This window comes from Bemisia tabaci, chromosome 1 (genome assembly GCF_918797505.1).
Source record: "Bemisia tabaci chromosome 1, PGI_BMITA_v3".
Taxonomy (NCBI): Eukaryota; Metazoa; Arthropoda; class Insecta; order Hemiptera; family Aleyrodidae; genus Bemisia; species Bemisia tabaci.
Window position 1 is genome coordinate 9,629,715 of NC_092793.1, and position 21,236 is coordinate 9,650,950.

At 41.3% G+C, this 21,236-nt stretch overlaps 1 protein-coding gene and 1 pseudogene across 5 annotated transcripts; both read left to right on the top strand.

Moving 5' to 3' along the window:
- The first annotated feature begins 384 nt into the window (after positions 1-384).
- LOC109038054 (glucose dehydrogenase [FAD, quinone]) lies at positions 385-10,762 on the top strand. Of its 4 annotated transcripts, none has more exons than XM_072295916.1 (5): positions 385-1,220; positions 3,607-3,768; positions 5,866-6,129; positions 7,053-7,476; positions 9,332-10,762. In XM_072295916.1, the coding sequence occupies exons 2-5, from the start codon at positions 3,643-3,645 to the stop codon at positions 10,339-10,341; spliced, it is 1,824 nt and encodes a 607-aa protein (XP_072152017.1). In that variant the 5' UTR covers positions 385-1,220; positions 3,607-3,642; the 3' UTR covers positions 10,342-10,762. The 4 variants fall into 4 exon arrangements, with proteins under 4 accessions (XP_072152017.1, XP_072152021.1, XP_018908531.2 ...); XM_072295920.1 differs by lacking the exon at positions 385-1,220 and adding an exon at positions 1,230-1,570 and having other exon boundaries at positions 3,617-3,768; XM_019052986.2 differs by lacking the exon at positions 385-1,220 and adding an exon at positions 1,231-1,570.
- Positions 10,763-16,410: 5,648 nt separating this feature from the next.
- LOC109040256 (heat shock protein 68-like) lies at positions 16,411-18,972 on the top strand (annotated as a pseudogene). Its single transcript, XR_011899117.1, has one exon. The product of XR_011899117.1 is annotated as a heat shock protein 68-like (transcript).
- The last annotated feature ends 2,264 nt before the right edge of the window (positions 18,973-21,236 follow it).

A 21,236-nucleotide genomic window follows, 5' to 3' on the forward strand; every position in this document is an offset into this window, starting at 1 on the left:
ATAATATAACTTTGAATCGAATGACTTCTTAGTTCTTAAGAACTTCACTAATATGCGTTAACGAAATTCAGCTATTAAGACCAACAATAATAATTAATAAAATAAGTATAGTTATTATCATATTTTTAAATCCATTCTGGGTGGTTACAAATAAAATCTCTGTTGAAACTTTTATTATTGAGGCGAAAATGATTCATTATTATTAATTACAATTTAATTTTTCCCAATAATAAGGCTGGGCACCGACAAAAACATTGGTGAGGAGGACGTGAATTTATTACATTATAGACTTACGTTTTAGATTTATTTATTTTTTTTTTTATTTATTTATTTTTTTTTAAATTTTCGGAGAAAGTCCAGGATGTTGGTGGCAAATACAGGGTCGTCCACTAGGAAGGGGTTTGTATCCTTGTCGTCGGTTGGAGTTAAAATCTGTGGATAGAGGTCTTTGAGGGCAGAACAGTCCGGTTTTTTCCCCTCCAAAAATAACAGGAATATATACATAAAATTGCCTGTGAATATCGTTAGACGAGTGAGGACAATTCATAGAAAAATAGAAAAACTGATCGACTGATTTCCTTTTAAAAAAATGAAACAAGTTTGGAGTCTCGCGACCTCACAATCGGAGCTACGTATTTTTACGAGACATCGCCAATCAAAGAGGAGCTTTCGAAACTCTAATACGTCAAACTCTGAAAATGTGATCCTGTGACCTCCCTCGGTAAACAGTTGGCGTTCTGCACACTATTCTTCAAATTATCTGCCTCAATAATTAGCAAAACTGATCCACACAGGTCAGGCAATCCATTTAAACTTATGGAATAGAATCAATAAACAGGATGTTCGCAACGAACACCTAAATAATCGACTCTTTACTGTACCTTCAAATGGGGAAATATCGATAATCGATCATTCACGCCTCGTCATTGAATGGGCAAAAAAATATATTCATCAAAGACTCAGAGACACCTGAGTTGTCTTTAAAAGGCATCCAAACTCCTCATACAGGCAATATATGCGTTTACATTTTCCATTCATTGCATGCCTAACACGCGCAATCGAAGGGTTTATAACAGCCATAAATTAATTTACACTCTTTAAACAGAGCAACGGAGCATTATTTTCAAGTCCTATATGTCATGCACATAAATGTATTTTCGCACCGATCATGGAGCTTATGAAATCTAATCTAATCATATTGTAACTTTTTCCTGCTTCAGGTAAGTTAATGAAGCAAAAAATTCAATGGAGATTTGACCCAAATTTCGCTTTGTTAGTCTTTGTTTAGTTGTCACCATGCTGCTTTGCGAATGTTTCAAGACGATCGGCTTTCTCCTCTATGTTCTGTGCTTGTAAAAATCTTTCATTGTAAACCATATTTGTTGATTTAGACGTGTGTGCCAAGTGAAATCTCGAATCTCACAAGTGTCAATCATTCTTTTTCGTCGTCTCTCCTTTTTTTCTTTTTTTTATCGTTGTTGTTGTTGTTTTTTTTTTTTAAAAAATATTTTAGGAAAGGAAGCAATCGCGGTCTTTCATTTTATTTTGATCTCCTAACGTTCTATTTTACGTAAGTCCAGATCGGCTTGTTACAAAATTATAAAATATTTCATCCACCTAATTGAATAGATTTTTATGCATGTTTCAGTGGCGTGGCGTGCTCTGCGATATTTCGATTGATCTTCCATATAAACCTAAGGAAAAGCATCGATGAATTGGGTGCTCGCAACGAATGCCTTAATCGATTGTTTACCATAGCTATACAAAGGGGAAATGTCGATTATCGATCTTTTCACGCCTCGCCACTCTTTCAGTTCATTGGAATGTTTCAAAATTTTTTGAATACAGTTCAATTAAATACAAGGAGCAACTCAGATTTTTTAATGCGCTAATCTGGATGAATTTTCTCTGCAAAAACCGAGAGTTTAGACTAACCAATAACGCAGGGGATCTGTCTGTGGATCTGGGGTTTGACGCTCCCCCGTACCCGAGTTAGCCGGCAAATTGCTAGAGATAGTCGGCTACCCTTCGACCCGTAGACTGCCACCTCGGTGACTTTCTCGGGTTTCCTCCTCCCGCCTTTTGGCGGGATAGGCATCCCCTGATGTTGCCGCTCCACTGTGCCTGCGTCCTCGGTCGTTAGCCCACATCCTGTCGCGGCGGCAACGCGGCGGCAGATCAAGCGGGATCGTTGACGTGTCTGGTTTCGTGATTCCCGCGCCCCCCAGGATCCCGGAATGCGGACCTTGAGTCCGCGCATCCGGCCCTGGTGGTTGGCGGGGGCTGAAAGCGGGCCGGACCGGAGGAGCAAGTCAAAGTTGACTAGTGCTTCGGATGGGGTTGGCCGGCCGCGTCGCTCGCTACTCGTAGGGAGGGGCGCTGCGAAGTCTGAGTCCCATGGGTGCAGTGGGTAGGACTCGGAGCGCCGGCGTAACACAGGACTCCTTGGAGTCCTGGCCGGGTGCCACCTGGAATCCCCCACACATCCACGGGAGGTAACCTTTCCGCTTCAGAGGCTCCAGTGCTGACGGACCCCTCGGGGTACGGATTCCCATCCTCAGAGCTGCTGGGAGGTTTAAATCCCTCCTGGCGGGGGTTAGGTACTCCGGAGGCAACGGGGTGCTCCTATGAGGGTGGGGTCCGGCTGGACACTGCTGCGGGGGGCCCTCTCGCCTGACGAGGTAATGGCCGTAGGCTGACCGTTGGGTGGGAATTAAACTCGGACAAAAGGGGATGCGTAGTGCGGATGCATCTCAAGGGGAGTGTCGTTAGTGTTTGGCGGGCCTACTGTCATAGGCCAAACCCACATAACCATTCACACTCCCGGACCGAGGTCCCCGGACAGCGATGCCCGGGGACGTTCCACTCGGACCGGGCCGCGATTGGTATCTGGTACCTGGGAGTGGGCCTGGAAAACCCCCCCGGGGCTCGCCGGATCTGGGGGCACTTCGGTTCCCCCTCAATCCAGTGCGGGAGAAAGCAGATTTTCACTTCCGTTTAAACAAAAAAAAAAAAAAAAAAAAAAAAAAAAAAAAAAGACTAACCAAATTTAGTGAAATTTCCGAGAAAATCTTCGAGTTACTTAGTCCGTCCGTACAAAAGTGAATCCTCCTCAGCGATATTTTGAGACATTTCGACGATTTTCTCCTTTGTGCAAGAAACATGCCAGACTTTGTAAGTAAATTCGAAAAAAGAAAATCTGCTATAAAAATCGTTTGTCTAATTTTTTGCGATAACTGGAGTGACATATGTTTCCGATTAGAAAGACGCTAGCAGGGATATGATGGTTGTTTACGTATTTAATTTTTGGCGCTAAATTTGCGTTTCACTTCACTTTTTTCTCTTTACCCACCAATTTCTATTTGATTTGATCAGAAAGACTCCGTTATCAAATGTGGGGAGGAAAATATTTTTGGCATGCATCACGAGTAATCAAATTTCCTCGGTAAAGCCATTTTTTTGAAGGGAAACAGGTGGGTACAGGAAAAGGGCTGAAATAATTTTCTAATTCAGCGGTGTGTAATTATATCTGGATTTTCAATGAGAGCATGTCATTTTTCTTAATTTTTTGGTGAATTAAATTAATCAATCCGTCAATTTTTTAAGCATCTTTCAGCCCTTATTTGGGAGAAAACGGAGAAAATGCCCGCTCTCACTCTACCAGGTTGGCAGCCTTCCTGCTTCTTGTCACTTGTCGCCTTTGGTCTCACCCTCTACAGCAAACTTGCCCCAAACAGTCGCGTACCAATGATAGAAGACACCTCAGAGGTTGGTACCTACTAGCCTTGATCATACATTTATTATAAGGATTACGTAGCTATACTGCCGTGCTAAGGGAAAACGCCGTGTGAGCCTTCAGGTGTTGCCAATTTTCCTTTCATAAACCTCGAATTTTCGGGAACATTTATAAACATTTTTCGTCCAATTATTCAGGGAATTTCCTTCTTTTGATCTAAATAGTCTAAAAATTTCAAGGAAAAATATTGATAACTTTTCTCCAAAATGAACATTCTATCGGAGGCAATATGGCAACTCTCGAATGTCCATATGGCGTTTTTCCTTAGCACGGCAACATAAGTCAAACGCACACCGAACGTTACGCTGCGCTGTTTTGCTGTTGCACGTTGTGTACACTTTGAAGACGGGAAACGGGCAAACGCGACGATTGAAGTGCGCATCGAGGCGTACACGCAATGCATGAAGGATCCATGCCGTTTTGTAGGCACTGTTAACTCATCAGCTGATATGTTCCTAACCTAGTATTATTAAATAAACTCATAGTTGAATGTGGAATGTAGTCGTTGTCCCTTCTTTTGACTGAGTGTTCCACATAATGGTGACCCATCGACGTGATACCTAAACAAAAGTTCGTTGTGCACTGATAAAGATATGAAGTAGGCGCTCGCCACCCTATCCTGAAAAAAAAATAAATACGAAAGTACGAAGTAGACGCTCGTCACCGTACAGTCATAGTTCAGCATTGTGTGCAGTAGACGCTCGTCACCACACTTACTGAAAAAAAAAAAAAAAAAAAAAAAAAAAAAAAAAAACAAACTCATAGTTGAATGTGGAATGTAGTCGTTGTCCCTTCTTTTGACTTTGAGTGTTCCACAGGCACTAACAGCGCGCATGGTGTAGTATGCGCAATGCGTGAAGTATTCGCGCAGTCTTGCAGGCGTTTACATGCGTTTCGGGCTGACAGTAGTGTTCAGCGCTGATCATTCGAACTTGCGCAGCGTCTTTTCAACTTGCGATTTTGAGGTCTTTTGCGCAGGTTTATTTTGTACGGATGTTGGAATGGTGGAAGCTTTTACTTTCGATATTTCAACATTCAATTGTTGACCTCACCAGCTAGGTGTATGTTTATCAACGTGTTGAGAATTTTTTTCAACAGGCAAGCTAAAGTTTTGTAAGCTGGTATTGTACATTACGTCAACCGAAGCTCGTTCGCCATCCAGTGGGCGGACCCACAGCCGACACACCGGTTATCTGTTGCTGCAATACCTACGACTGCACACGAGGAAATTTCTAATTTCTGAAAGAAAAAGTTCCCACTTGTCTCAGATCGGTTTGTGAGGGGTTTCGTTTTGTCTCTGTGTGGTTGCTTTGCGCACCGTCTGTCTATACTTTTGATAACGAAAATATAGGAGAAAAAATGGGAAACAAGGCTAAAAATTGTATAAAAATCCGAGACGTTTCGGTCCAAAACTTAGCCATTTTCAGTCGGAAGAATAAAAATAAAATATAAAAACTCCAAATAGAAACCTGCAGACTGAATGATGGCCGAGAAAATCAAAACAACGGCCATTTGGAATTTTTATATTCTATTTTTATTCTTCCGACTGAAAATGGCTCAGTTTTGGCCGAAAAGTCTCGGATTTGTATGTGTAATTTTTAGCCTCATCTCCCGTTTTTCCTCCTATGTTTTTGTTATCTATACTTTTGATGAATTTTAGTTTTGAAGTATAACCAAGGTGATGTAATGATCGTTTTTTTATTAATTTACTTAGGACCTTTCAGCATTTAGCGTCCTAAGTAAATTAATAAAACACTGAAAAAAAAATAATATGCTGTTTTAGCATCTAGAATGTCAAAAATGTGTCTGGTGATCCCAAGATGCTGCCTTTACTGCTCCCGCGGTTGATTTTGCATTCACAGGTTGTAAAATTAACTGCGGGGGCAGTAAAGGCAGCATCTTGGGATCACCAGACACATTTTTGACATCCTAGATGCTAAAACAGCATATTATTTTTTTCGGTGAAACGATCATTACATCACCTTGGTTATACTTCAAAACTAAAATTAAAATGGTGTTGTTCGAATCAAACTTTATTAATTTTGATGAATTGATGATCGATGATACAGGTCGGAAGTGAGTATGATTTCGTCATCATTGGAGGCGGCTCAGCAGGGGCTGTGTTGGCGAATAGGCTGTCCGAGACACGTGAGGCGACGGTACTGGTGCTGGAAGCGGGCGGCCAAGAATCAGATCTGTCCCGGATTCCACTCCTGGCTCCCTCATTGCAGAACACGGACCTCGATTGGCAGTACCGAACAGAGCCGTCTGACGAGCATCACCGTTACTGCTTAGCCATGACCAACAATAGCTGCAAATGGCCTCGCGGAAAGGTTCGCACAGTGACCCCTTCACATGCGATTGCACTCTGACCAGCGGGCTGATTGTTGAAATTGATGGGAAAAGCTATAGACAAAGAAGACAAAAAGGGATCCTAATGGTAGAGGGTCGGGTGGTTGCAATGGAAAAAGGACGCAGATAATAGAGAAACTAACGGCGTGCGACAAGAGACCTTTTAGTCAGTCCATCATTTTCCCCCTTCGTCTGTAAGAATCACCAGTTTCAACCAATGGTATTGCTCCATACTCCCTATGTCTTCTTTGTCTATCGCTTTATCTATCAATTTCAACAATCAGCCCGCTGTGTATTTTTGTTTTTTTTTTCAAAAGTATTTTTTTTTATTTAAAATGGAAAATTGGCAACGCTGTACAGCCTAAAAGAGGTTTCACTTCAAGTTGAAACTTTGCATGGAAGTTTGCCTTACCATAAGCTTTCATTTTAGCCGTGTCCCGTTGACCAACACGGATGCCCTAGTCTACTTATGCACCGGACTAATAGTTCAGAATTCCTTGATTTTAGCACTTGAAAATGGAAAATTGGCAACGCTGTACAGCCTAAACGAGGGGTCACTTCAAGTTGAAACTTTGCATGGAAGTTTGCCTTACCATAGGCTTTCATTTGAGCACTGTCCGGTTGATCAACTCGGGTATACAAAAAGGGGCTAAAAAACACCACTTTTTGGCGAGGCTCTTTCCAGAGACTATGATTGAAATCGAGAACAAAATTACCCGAAAAATTGGAGGAAAAATACTCATAATTTTCCCGGGAAAGTCGTGTTTTATCAAAAGAAATTTCGCAACGCCTGAAGGTTCATACGGCGTTCTTCCTCAGCACGGCAGATAAGTGTCATAGAACGTATTCGTGCGCTGGATCCATTGAGTGTCTTCTTTATAAGCACGCGCATAATTGTCTGCAGGTTCTGGGCGGTTCGAGTGTGCTGAACTTCATGCTATATGTGCGCGGGAACAAGAACGACTACGACCTCTGGGAGCAGATGGGTAACCCTGGGTGGGGCTACGAGGAGGTCCTCAAGTACTTCCTCAAATCCGAGAACAACTCCAACGCTGAACTCACCCGGACGCCCTACCACGCCTCCGGGGGCTTGCTCAGCGTCCAGGACATCCCTTGGACATCGCCCTTGGTGGAAACCTTCCTAGAGGCTGGCGAGCACCTCGGCTATCGCACCGGTGACATCAACGGGGAGACCCAAGAGGGCTTCGTCATCCCCCAGGGCACCATCCGCGACGGATCTAGATTCAGCACGGCCAGGGCTTTCGTCGTTCCCGCGCGAATACGCCCCAATCTGGACATCTCAATGCGCAGCCACGTCACCAAGATAGGTAACGATATAAATTTCCCCTCGAATCCTCTATACAATGTTGCCCCACACTGCTAGAAATGTTGGAATGAAATTGGGAATGCCCCGAGAAAAAAGATTAGTTTTACCATTCCTTCACGCTGTATTTTACACTGCATGAATTCAAAGTCGATTCTGCCAGAGGAATGGTTACCTGCATCAGAATATAGTAGCGTTTACCTTTCTTCTGGCAGAATTGACTCTGAATTGGACCGCGTTAAACAGAAAGGAACCAAGCCACATCAGCTCTTGCCAAATTTAATCGGCTAGTTAAATATTTTACATGAAAACAGTTGTGCAGATTTCAGTGAATTTCCTCCATAGTACAAAACAAATTCCTTAACATTTTTAAAAGGATCCGCACAAACGTTTTCTCGAAAAAAATTAAATTGCCCAGTTAAAATTGGCAATAGCTGATGTGGCTTGGATCCTTTCTGTTAAACGAGGTCCAATTGGCGCTGTGTGAAATAGTCGCTATTAGTGGCACCACTAATAGCGGCTATACAGCGTGAAGGAATGGTCAATTCTACCAATCTTTTTTATCGGTGATGCATTTTACTTCGGAGCCGTTCTTGCCTCCAGAGAGCCCGAGTGCTATGAATAGAATACTTAAGGAGCTCCACGAAAATAGTAAGTTCCGCTCTGCACTCGTGTCACTCGGGGGTTTATGTTGTTTTTTGAAGGGGGAGAGGGGTGAACTAGACCCTGGGGTTAAATGCATTCTTATTTCATTCCGAAAAGTTTAAAATTATACATTTATTTTTAAATATATGCATTTATCTTTTAACTTTCGACCATTCCACATTTTGCGACCGCTATTATCGACCAGATGATGGACTACAAATAAGTCTGAAATTATCATAGTCTAAATCCAACAAATCAACAAATCAGAACCAAAAAATTGTAAAAGTGAGTCTAAATCTGGGTACTTGAACGAACCTGATAAATAGATGAAATCATTCAAAGTAAATAATACATCATGTTTTGCTTTAAAATGATAATTACGCTGTTTAAGATGATTTGATGGACGCTATATTTTGTGTCAAAACGACATGCAGTACCTATATTGCATCAATTTTTTTCATTTTGTCAGCTACTTGTCATTTTTCTCGAATTTTAAGATCGCAATTCTGTCGTCAGGAGACTAAAGAATTCACTTACCAATTTTGACGAACAAATTCAACGTAATTAAGGTGTCGCTTTCTTAAAAGAAAAAAAAATAGCATTCGATACTGATATCGAAACTGCACTCGAATGCGATATTTTCTCTCTAAAAAAACCACGCCTATATTACGTTGAATGGAGAATTTGCATGCAAATTTTGTATTGCTTCATCTGAAAGTGCTTAAAGAGCTAATTTCGCACAGTATTTTTTATAATTCTTTTCTGATATCGGAAAGACTGTAAAAATAGCTTTAAAAGAGAGAAAACGCACCGCCTAGTGACGTCATCTGGCGGCATTTCCCATTTAAACACACGTATTTTAGCAGATTAGATCATTTTGTCGTATCTTCTCCAATAATTGTTCAATTCATAAACCAAGAGCATTCTCATCTTCATTCCACTCAGCAGTTTTCACTTAAACACGAAATTCATCAAATTTCAGACACCTGCAAATTCTCCATTTGTTTGTCAAAATTGGTGAGTGAATTCTTTAGTCTCCTGACGACAGAATTGCGATCTCAAAATTCGAGGAAAATTATGAGTATAGCTGAAAAGATGGGACCAATCGCAATATATAGCACGTCGTTTTAACACAAAATATGGCGTCCACCCAAAATATGGCGTCCATTGAATCGCCTTAATCTTTTTACATTTGCCTGCATTTATCTGTCCAGGTTTTGAGGGAGGCGAAAGTTCCAAAGCAAGCTCCGTGTCTTTCACGAAGAATGGTCGAGAGTACACGGTGCGAGCCAAAAGGGAAGTGATCCTATCCGCGGGCTCGGTCAGCTCGCCCCAGATCCTCATGCTGTCCGGCATCGGACCGAAGGATCATCTGGAGTCCCTCGGGATCGAGGTCGTCAAAGACCTCCCGGTGGGTCTGAACCTACAGGACCATCTGAGCGTCGGCACGTTGACCTTCCGCGCGGACGAAAACGTGACCATAACCCCCTCGGTGGCTTTCACCCCCGAAGCGCTGATGGAATACCTGGCAGCGGGATCTGGGCCCCTAACCTCGTTAGGCGCCTGCGAGGGGCTCGCCTTCGTCTCCACGAAATACGCCGGCAAATGGCCGGACATCGAGCTCCACCTCGTCCCGTCGAGTATGTACGTTACAGACACCAAGCCGATCGGAAACAGGATGTATAATTTACGCACCGAGCTTTACAACGGCACGGAATTCGAGAAACTGAGTGGCTATCTGTTTACGATCTACCCGCTTCTGTTACGCCCGAAGAGTAGAGGGCAAATCCGACTTCGGAGCAGTGACCCGTTCGCGCACCCGATCATCGAGCCCAACTACCTCGTCGAGCGGGTGGACGCTGACGTTCTCGTCGATGGGATGAAGATAGCGCTGCGGTTGATGGAGACGCCGCCTTTCAGGAAGTTGAACGCGCGGCCTTTGGCGATTCCGTTCCCGGGCTGCGAGGACCACGAGCTTTTCTCGAGCGAATATCTCGAGTGTTGCATCCGGCATTTCACAGTGACGTTCTACCACCCGACGTCGACGTGCTCGATGGGGAAAGTGGTCGATCATCGGCTTAAGGTCATCGGGGTCGAGGGGTTGAGGGTCGTCGATGCTAGCGTCATGCCGACCGTCGTCAGCGGGAACACCAACGCGCCGACGATAATGATCGCAGAGAAGGGGGCAGATATGATCAAAGAGGACTGTAAAGGGTACTGCTAAGATTTGAGGTCGAATCGTTTTTAAAGTGTCACCTTACAGTCAAAATGGTCCTCAAGTGGACTATTTCTGCCGAGAACCAGAGACATCGATCGAGATCGTATTGAAGCCAGAGACAGGTGGGAAAGAGGGATTGTGGTCGTTAGTTGAGGGCCGTAAGAATGGATGGGAATAATAAAGCGCCAGTGACGTCAGCGGCGACGACCGTGCTCGACGTGCTCAAAAATGCCGTATTAACTCATGTGCCCTGTTCACTACGCTCTTGTCATATGGCCAAGGCTCATAAGTACCGCATACAGGAGGCGCTTGGTTGTCGCCGTTTATTTTTCATTTTGGGTTTACTTTTATTTTTAGCGAGTTTCACTTCATTTGTAAAAAAAAGAAGAAAAAAAACATACAATAATATAAGTTTTATTGATTTAATGTTATTTTTGTGGTTTTTTTGTCCACGGGAAATTTCTAAGACTAAAACTTAAAATAGTAGTGCCTTAAATTATATTTTCAAGTATAGTTTGACGTAATTTTTACAAGAAAATATATAGCAGACTCCCTGGCACACACAACGCAATTGATTTAAAAATTGCTCTGCTCCTTCGGCAGACTATTCTGTATATATTTCAAGCAATAAAGTTATCTTCTCTCTCATTAGAAAAAATTAAAAAAATGAGTGAACAACAAGCCGAAAAATTTCCGCAATCCTTCGATCCCATGATTGCAGGTCCGCGGTGTAAACACCAATAGGCAACGGGGAACCCTACATTAACTCTTAACCGTGGTAATAACGTATTTTATTAATAAATTCAACCTTTCTGCTCATAGAAGAAAGAATAAGTTACTAGGGTTGAATTGCACACCAAAAGCCACTATGACAGTCTCAGTAGTATGAAAATATAGTAACATCAATCTTGACGCTAAGCTCAAGCTGTACACACTTTGAATTCAGTTCCCATAACCAATGGACAATAAACACGTTAAAAGCTTAGCTAAAAGTTGATTTCAGTGGTTTTCGTCGCGCGAATCGTGTTCTGAATGAAATTCTGTTGAAGAATCATGTATCAGAGTGCTTAAATTCTTAACTTGCTTAATGGACCATTCAATCTGAAAAAGCGAACATAGAAAACTTTTCTAACTTTTCTCAGAAAAAATGTTTCATCGGGAGAAACGAGGCAACGTTGCTCATACGGCGTTAAAACACAACATGGGCCTTTTAAATCCCATTTTTTGATGCCGCGATTATCCTAACGCGAGTTCGAATAATCGCGCCGAACACGGTGCGGTCGGTGTCAAACTCATTTCAGTGCCTGCAAGACTGTAGGAATACTTTACGCATTGCGCCAAACAGTGCGGTCGGCGTTAAACGCATATTAGCGTCTACAAGACTGTAGGAATACTTCTCGCATTGCACCAAACGCACTGCGAGAGTTATTTGCGATAACCACTCGATCACGGGTGTAAGAGGCATATTGCCACTAACTGGATTGAAGACGCATCACATTGTGAAGATGACTTGACAATCGACTGATTGTGAGTTCCCTTCCCTGGCTTGTGCGGAGGCCCGCCACATCCCATCTCGGGCCCTGGTACCTGTTTTAAGGTACGGGCCCCAAGTACGGAGGGGGGGGGGTCCGAGGGGCATCCCCCGAGAAACATTAGACTTTATACGACTAATCCTTTTGAAATTCATTTTGAAGCTTCAATAAAGAATTTTTCCATCAATTTCTGCGGAATAATTATGTTTTTTTTTTTTTTTTTTTTTTTTTTTTTTTTTTTTTTTATACTTTCAGCACAAAATACTTGCGAATTGTTGCATTCAAAACATCTGGAAAAGTTTTATTTTTTGGGGGGGGGGGCATATGATACTATTTTCAGTTCTATGAGGGCCAGGCCCCCCTGGACTTCACTTTTTCTTACGAAACAAGGGTTGCATGTGAATTCGTAGTGGTTTTTCACGGGTAACAGGGCCCCGGTAGCAGGAACCCAGTATCCCCCCCTTGTGGTGGGCCTGCCTTCATGCACGCTGGGCTTGTCGATTTCCTTTAACATTTTTGCAGTGTTGAATGCATAGCTGAAGTGCGCTACAGCTAGAATTGTAAATAGCAAATGGGTAATTTTTATAGGAGGATTATAAATAAAGAAGTGGTTTGAAATGAAAACAAAAGAATATGAACTATGCAAAACGATAATCCGGATATCGGAACTTGGCTGTTTTGAAAACGCCTTCAAATGCGCCGTGATACCTCACGCATTCCGGAGAGTTCAAATAGTTGTATCATTGCGCCTTAGAAATGCGACGGAAGATTGCAATTGAAATAGCCTTCATGCACGCTGGCCTTTTCGATTGCCGTTAACATTTTTGCAGTCATGAATGCGCTTAAGTGCGCTTCAGCTTGAATTGTATTTAGCAAATGGGTGGTTTTTATAGGAGGATTATAATTAAACAAGTGGTTGGAAATGAAAACAAAATACTATGAACTATGCAAAACGATTATTCCGATAACGGAACTTGGCTGTTTTGAAAACGCCTTCAAATGCGCCGTGATACCTCACGCATTCCGGAGAGTTCAAATAGTTGTATCATTGCGCCTTAGAAATGCGACGGAAGATTGCAATTGAAATAGCCTTCATGCACGCTGGCCTTTTCGATTGCCGTTAACATTTTTGCAGTCATGAATGCGCTTAAGTGCGCTTCAGCTTGAATTGTATTTAGCAAATGGGTGGTTTTTTATAGGAGGATTATAATTAAACAAGTGGTTGGAAATGAAAACAAAATACTATGAACTATGCAAAACGATTATTCCGATAACGGAACTTGGCTGTTTTGAAAACGCCTTCAAATGCAGCGTGATACCTCACGCATTCCGGAGAGTTCAAATAGTTGTATCAATGCGCCGTAAGAAAGTGACGGAAGATTTAAATGGAAATAGCCTCCATGCACGCTGGGCGTGTCGATTTCCTTTGACATTTTTGCAGTGGTGAATGCATAGCTGAATTGCGCTTTAGCTAGAATTGTATTTACAAATGGGTGGTTTTTCTAAGAGGATTAAACGAGGATAAACGAGTGGTACGGAATATAACAAAAGAATATGAACTATGCAAAACGATAATCCGGGTATCGGAACTAAGCTGTTTTGAAAACGCCTTCAAATGCGGCGTGATACCTCGCGCATTCCGGAGAGTTCAAATAGTTGTATCATTGCGCCGTAAGAATGTGACGGAAGATTCAAATGGAAATAGCCTTCTTGCAGGCTCGCCACATCCCATCTCGGGCCCTGGTACCAGTTTTTAAGGTCCGGGCCCGAGTAATTTTAGAATTTATAAGACTAATCGGACGCATTTTGAAGCTTCCATAAAGACTTTTTCTATCAATTTCTGCGGAATAATTATATATATTTTTTTTTTATACTTTCAGCACAAAATACTTGCGAATCGTTGCATTCAAAACATCTGAGAATTTTTTTTTTTTTTGGGGGGGGGGGGAGAGCATATGATAGTATTTTCAGTTCTATGAGGGCCAGGCCTCCCTGGACTCCCCCTTCGTTTGTCTATGGCAAGGGAGTTGAGCCATGAGCCATTGAAGTCGAGGATGCCCAGACTGGAGACTCTTAGCATCTGACGACGGAAGAAAATGAAACGCAGTTAATAAAAATATCCCTCTGTACTGAAAATCTCGAAAATAGATAGAAATTTTCCAAGAAGTATACTTTTTTGAAAATTTAAGAAGAATTCTACAGTGCCTCAGCTTGTTTCTGAAAATCCATTCACCTTTTGCGAAATTTTTAGGGTAAATTTTTCACTTTTTCTTATGAAATAAGGGTAGCATGTGAATTTGTTGTGGTTTTTCACGGTTAACACGGGCCCCCTCCGGGGCCTGGGCCTCGGTACTAGGGACCCAGTATCCCCCCCTTGTGGCGGGTCAGCTTGCGACGCTAAAATCGCTGCAAAACTAGGACCACGCATCTTATGAACGGTCTCTGCCCGGTTTTTGCCGCAATTAAAGGGTAAATAAGTACAATAATTGCGACGATTCAGCAACTCGGACGATGTTTAAACGATGCATCGATTCTGAAACTTGATTTGTGTAAAATTAATTTTGGTTTAATAAAAAGAAAACAGAACGAACGGAAATATCGATTTAATTTTAATTTAATTATCGTAATTTTGTATATTTTGCATATTTATTAAAACTATCTGGTATTCATCTGTTGTCAGAAATAATGTTGAAAGTAAATAAGTACTCGCAATTGAACCTACACATTGCATTGAAGGATTTTCATCCAACAGGTGAAGGGATCAGTGCAATGTCAATAGCCAAATTCTGGATTTAAAGCCAGTTTTTTATATTACAATTTAGGAGAGAGTCCAATGTAATGATTTTTAAATTCTTTGTCAGGAAAAAGAAGAAATCATCTTAAAAAAATTGTGGAAGCCTTAAATGAATATTTTTGGTTTTAAAATCATGTTTATGGTCATGTTAAATAAGTACCTCTCCGTATTCCTGCGCCACATGCGGTATTTTTTATCTTAGAATGAGAAGGGAAAAGGGATATACTAAGAATGTATAAAAAGTCTCGCAACACATCAGTTGGAATTGATAAGGCACTAAGTTAAGTACATAGATTAAAATGTAGCATAACAGGAAAGAACTAAATTTCATCAAGACTGATCCAAAAAAAAAAAAAAAAGACTTGACACTTATTTTTTTCAGCACTTGCCAGAACTTCAGCGCAACAACCATTTTCACATTTAATATATTTTTTCTCAATTTTGAAATTTTGACTGGAACAAATGATTGGCCAGTTAGGTCTCAAACTCTTCCATTTCATACTCAGTGGCAATAGCAATTAAAAAAAAAAAAATGTTTTAAAAAAAACTCTGAAAAACTATTAAAAGTTTCATATCAGGAAACCTTTTCAGGGGTGGTTTCACGATAACTGGAATAGTTTTGTCGCCGTAACAGACAACACATTTTTTGGTCACATTTTTAGTAGTAATGATAATCACTCGAATAGTTTTGCATTAATATACACAGGGTTAAATGTTATAACGCTCTTCAACGATTTATCGCTCTACTTTTCAATTTTAATGTTTAAATGGCCGAAAATGTGCTGTCTGTTATGCTGACTTTTTACCGCGTAACAGACAGCACATTTTCGGAATTTACATAATATTAATTGAGAAGTAGAGCAATAAATCATTATAATACGTAACCCTTTGAAGATTAATGCGAAAAAATTTGAGTGATTATCATTACTACTAAAAATATGACCGAGAAATGTGTTGTCTGTTACGGTGACAAAGCTATTCCAGCTATAGTAAAACCATCCTTCGGCTATTTTTAAAGTAAAATTTATGAGAGGAGAAATTTAATTAAAATTTAAGGAAAAAAGTCCTAAAAAACTCTGAAAATATCACTGTATTTTTTTAAGCTTTTTTCTAACATGTTTAATGTTGAAAAACTAAAATTGCACAAAATATCACTGTATTTTTTAAAGTTTTTTTTGGCAACATTTTTAATGTCGAAAAACAACAGTTGATATTTTGACAGTTTTTAACACTTTTTCACTCAATTTTTAACAATATTTTACCTCTCGTTAATTTTACTAAAAAGATACGCAAAAAGAGCTTCTTAAAAGGAACATTCAAACAGTTTTTTCTAAGAGTTGTCCTCCAGAAATTGAAGAGTTCTTTAAAGGCTTTTTTAACAGCCGTTGACACTAAGAATATTTTTCTAAAATACTAAAGAACTTTTGTACTTTTTTTAAAATTTTTTTTGTAGAGAATCCTTAGCTCGCGCGGTGAAATTCGGCGAAGCCCATCTCACAACGCGAGCAACGAACAGCGAGCGCGAACATTCTCCCGCTTGGGCCAGGTCAGTATCGGGACCCGGGAACGCGCCAGAAATATCGCGAAAACCCCGCTCAATCCTCCCGCCGTAGCGCGCTTCGTCGTGGTTACGGCCGCCGAACGTTCTCGAAGCTCAACGAGAGCCTCGAACGCTGCCGAAGAGTCCCGAAGCGGCTCTAGAACGCTCGAGAAGAATCCGATGATACCCGAAGCGTATATAAAAGCGCTCGCTGCGCTCTGCGGGTCAGTGTTGAACTAGCAATCGCGGACGAAATTCAAATTGCGGAAAGCGACTCAAGCGAGCGTCAAGCGTTATATTTCGTGTTGTAAAAGTGTCTATTTACCTCTCAAGTGTACGCTAAGTTATTGCGTGTGTTCCATCGTGTAATTGTGTGTGCCTCAAACTCCAACTTACACGCGCCGTTTTGAACAATCTTCTTTCGTTGAGTGAAGTGTAAATCAGATCAGTGAAAAAATGGTGAAAGCACCCGCTATCGGAATTGACCTCGGCACCACCTACTCGTGCGTGGGTGTGTGGCAGCAGGGAAAAGTGGAAATTATCGCCAACGACCAAGGAAATCGCACCACGCCGAGTTACGTCGCATTTTCGGACACGGAGCGGCTGATCGGCGATGCGGCCAAGAACCAAGTCGCGATGAACCCACAGAACACAATTTTCGATGCCAAGCGTCTAATCGGCCGTCGCTATGATGATCCGAAAATTCAAGACGACATGAAGCACTGGCCGTTCAAAGTCATCAACGACTGTGGGAAACCCAAACTTCAAGTCGAGTTCAAAGGCGAAACGAAAACCTTCGCCCCCGAAGAAGTCAGCTCCATGGTCCTCACCAAGATGAAAGAAACAGCCGAAGCATTTTTGGCAGCCAAGTCAAAGACGCGGTCATCACTGTTCCAGCCTACTTCAACGACTCACAGAGGCAAGCGACCAAAGATGCCGGTGCCATTGCCGGACTCAATGTTTTGCGGATTATCAACGAACCCACTGCCGCAGCCCTTGCTTATGGTCTGGACAAGAACCTGAAAGGTGAGCGTAACGTTTTAATTTTCGACCTTGGCGGTGGCACATTCGATGTCTCCATCTTGACAATTGATGAAGGCTCATTATTCGAAGTTCGTGCCACTGCTGGAGACACTCACCTTGGAGGTGAGGACTTCGACAATCGTCTTGTGAACCACCTAGCGGAAGAATTCAAACGCAAGTACCGTAAAGATCTTCGTGGCAACAACAGAGCACTCCGGCGTCTACGAACAGCTGCCGAGCGGGCCAAACGAACTCTTTCCTCCAGCACAGAGGCCAGCATTGAGATTGATGCACTCATGGATGGCATTGACTACTACACCAAGGTGTCCCGTGCCAGGTTCGAAGAACTTTGCTCTGACCTCTTCCGCTCAACCCTCCACCCAGTTGAGAAAGCCCTGGCTGATGCGAAAATGGATAAAGGCTCCATTCATGATGTCGTCCTTGTAGGAGGCTCCACTCGCATTCCCAAGATCCAATCTTTGCTTCAGAACTTCTTCTGTGGAAAAACTCTAAACCTCTCTATCAACCCGGACGAAGCGGTGGCCTACGGAGCAGCAGTCCAGGCGGCAATTCTTAGCGGCGACACCAGCTCAGCAATTCAAGATGTTCTCCTGGTGGATGTGGCGCCTCTATCTCTCGGCATTGAAACTGCTGGTGGTGTCATGACCAAAATAGTCGAGCGCAATGCACGTATTCCATGCAAGCAATCTCAGACCTTCACGACGTATTCTGATAACCAACCAGCTGTCACCATCCAGGTCTATGAAGGTGAGCGAGCAATGACGAAGGACAACAATCTACTCGGCACCTTCGATTTGACAGGCATACCACCAGCTCCACGGGGTGTGCCAAAGATCGACGTCACATTCGATCTTGATGCCAACGGTATCCTCAACGTTTCGGCCAAGGAAAACAGCACGGGTAAATCCAAAAATATCGTCATCAAGAATGACAAAGGACGACTGTCACGAGAAGAAATTGACCGCATGGTGAACGAAGCGGAGAAGTACAAAGAGGAGGATGAGAGACAACGCGCCAAGATAGCTGCCAGGAATCAATTGGAAAGCTATGTATTCAACGTCAAACAAGCAGTTGATGAGGCAGGAGATAAACTTCCCGAGTCGGACAAACAGTTGGTGCGCGATGAGTGCCAAGCCGCGCTCTCCTGGCTGGACAACAACACCCTCGCGGATGTGGAGGAATTCAACTACAAGCTCCAGGAGGTTCAGAAGAAGTGCTCGCCCATCATGAGCAAGATGCACGGTGCAGGTCAAGGAGGTATGCCTGGAGGAATGGGAGGTATGCCCGGAGGAATGGGAGGTATGCCTGGAGGATTCCCTGGAGGCATGCCCGGACAAGGAGGACAAGGCCCAACTGTTGAAGAAGTGGACTAAACTCATCATTCCAGAACAATACATGCAACATGAGACATAATCTAATTGTTTGCAGTTTATCCGTAAATTGCATCAAAGAGGTGATATTCATTTTGCTTATGTTAAGTATTTAATCAAATCTAGTCATGTTTTACGAGTGTTGAGCTCTAAATCAATTGAAACGCATTATTTTTGTAAATATTGTAAATAATCTGAATATTAGTGATTTCTCAACTTCAATGAACATTCTTGTGCTACTCGAGCACATTTTTCCGCATTGGATCCATCCATGCCGATAATTTTTGTAAAGACTGATTATTGTTAATTTTAATTTATTTAATAAATGAAGACCTAGACAATGGTCAAATTTGAAAATCAAGTCTTTTTTTTGTCAGTGACCAAACTGTTAGGTGTAAAAATGATGTGACTTCATTATAATTTTTCAAAACTTCCGCAGACTGAAGTTTGCTGTTGAGTTATTCTACTTTTCTTGGCCATAATTTGTGCATTTCTCTTTGCTGCGTGTAAAATTTCCATGAAATATTGCAAGAGGACCTGTGGGAAATTGTTTTATGCGAAAATAAAATGTCGGTGGAAGTTTTGAAATGACAGGTATTAAAGTTCAAGAAATCAATACAGCAAATGAAAAATAGAAATGATGAACTGTTTGATTGTGTTAGATTTTCATTACATCTCAACATTTAATTCTTTCAACCATTTATTTTAAGTTTTATGATAAAAAAAAAAAAAAAAAACAGATTTAGGCTCATTTTGCACTTTTACAAGTTTTGCTGTTTTGATTTTTTGAAGCTGGAGAATTAGTTCACCCCTCCTCATTGTTGCAAATTCAATTTATACTGCTTCACCTAGATTTTGAAAGGAACGATCTCAATACGAAATATTAATGATAATAAAAAAAATATTCACATGATCATCAAGCATGAGCAATACATTTAATTTTAATCACCAAATGAAGTAAAATAATCTGACGAAAAGATATGATGAGCATATAGGCCAATTGGCAGAAACTAAATCCGAAATCATGTGAAAGATAAAATAACGTGGGATAGGGATACTTTAGCAAATGGGGAAGTAGGTAACCAAAATGATTTGGCAAGTTGCAGAAAAGCAAGAGTTGGCGATAGAATAGTCAGCACTGAACATTTTGCGATTTTGACTTTTAAGTGCTATCTTAATTCATAACTTCCACCACTTTCACTTCTTTTGATCTTTTAAGTTCGCCTTGAACCATCATTTGAATGTTCATACAAATATTCTTTCTCATTTAGTGAAAGTTTCATTCAAGGGGTAGATGAGGGACAGAGTGAGAGAGCATGATTATATAAGATGCTAACTTTTGATGAGGTACTTAGATAGATATCATCAAAATACACTTCCAACTCGAGGTTTAAAATATTATGCATTAAATTACAACAAGCTGCATTCAGCCACAGTAACTGATAAACCTTCTCATGAGAAATCTTGTCTTATATGAATAACGATGAATAAACTGCAAAAACTCATATCTCGTCGGCGGTATTTCAAAATCACCTTTAAAATTTTCGCTGTGAATTTTTTACGCAGAGAAGAAGACGGAGGGAAGTTTTTAAGAAATTATTTGAAGTATCTTCTCATTCATTGAATTTGATTTCATTTTGCAAAAATGAATCAAGAGCGTTCTAATATCTCTAGGGCCGTGCTTCTTTGCGAGAAAAATTACCGAAATCATGCAAAAATTAAATTTGAGAAAGTGATTTTCGTCTTGAATTAATAGTCTATTGGGAGTAATAAAAGTTATAAAACTTGTTAAGATGATCAGTTTATAATTGGAAGGTAACACAAGTTGCACAAGCTTAGCGACATTGGAATGCTCTTGGTCCCTTTTTGTAAAATGCAACCCAATTAAGACTGGAGGTCAGCAGTGTCTGTAACTGAGATACGTGTTTTTTGCAGTTTCACCGTCGATGACGTCGTCAGTCGGTCGATGGGTAAGGCCGGAAAGTGTGCATTTCAATTTCAGTGTTTCAAAATCTCGTAACGAATTTTGGAATGAGGAAATACACACAAAGTAAGTCACATGAATATGATATTTTCTTTTCATAAAAAATAAATGTAAAGGAGGTTTCATCAGATTTTTGTGATTGCTAGCGGTCGCGGCGTCGCCCGTACATTTTTTAATACTAAATTTTCAAAATGTAGCCCTCTTCCCTCATAGTATTCCAATCTTAAAACCTAAATCCTAAATCCTGGATCCAATTCTAAAAACGACTAACCCTGGCTCAAATTCCTTTATTCACAAAATTGCTTTACAAAGTGTTTGTTTTTACATCTGACAAATTTTTTTTTACGTTGGGCATACAAATATTCAAGTAGGATCAGCACAACATACATCAAACGTGGCTAAATTCCTCTCAAATTTTTTTTGACAAAAAATGAAGTTATAACGTGCCACGTTCAGGGATAAATATTCTTGGATTAAAATATAACTTTACTAGCTCTGTTGTCATGAAAATGGAAAAAATTGCTCACAGCTCACAAACTAGAGAATGATTTCTGCGAAGAGCACAGTTTCCGCGGATTTATCAAGCCAATGCCACAAAAATCAATCTCTCAAGAAATCCATATTCGTCCACTGATGA

What these genes read in the sequence shown, in the direction of transcription:
- LOC109038054 (XM_072295910.1), top strand. An exon ending in TGATAGAAGACACCTCAGAG is followed by an intron (nt 3,769 to 5,865) that starts GTTGGTACCTAC and finishes TCGATGATACAG; the next exon opens with GTCGGAAGTGAGTATGATTT. An exon ending in CAGCCACGTCACCAAGATAG is followed by an intron (nt 7,477 to 9,331) that starts GTAACGATATAA and finishes TTATCTGTCCAG; the next exon opens with GTTTTGAGGGAGGCGAAAGT.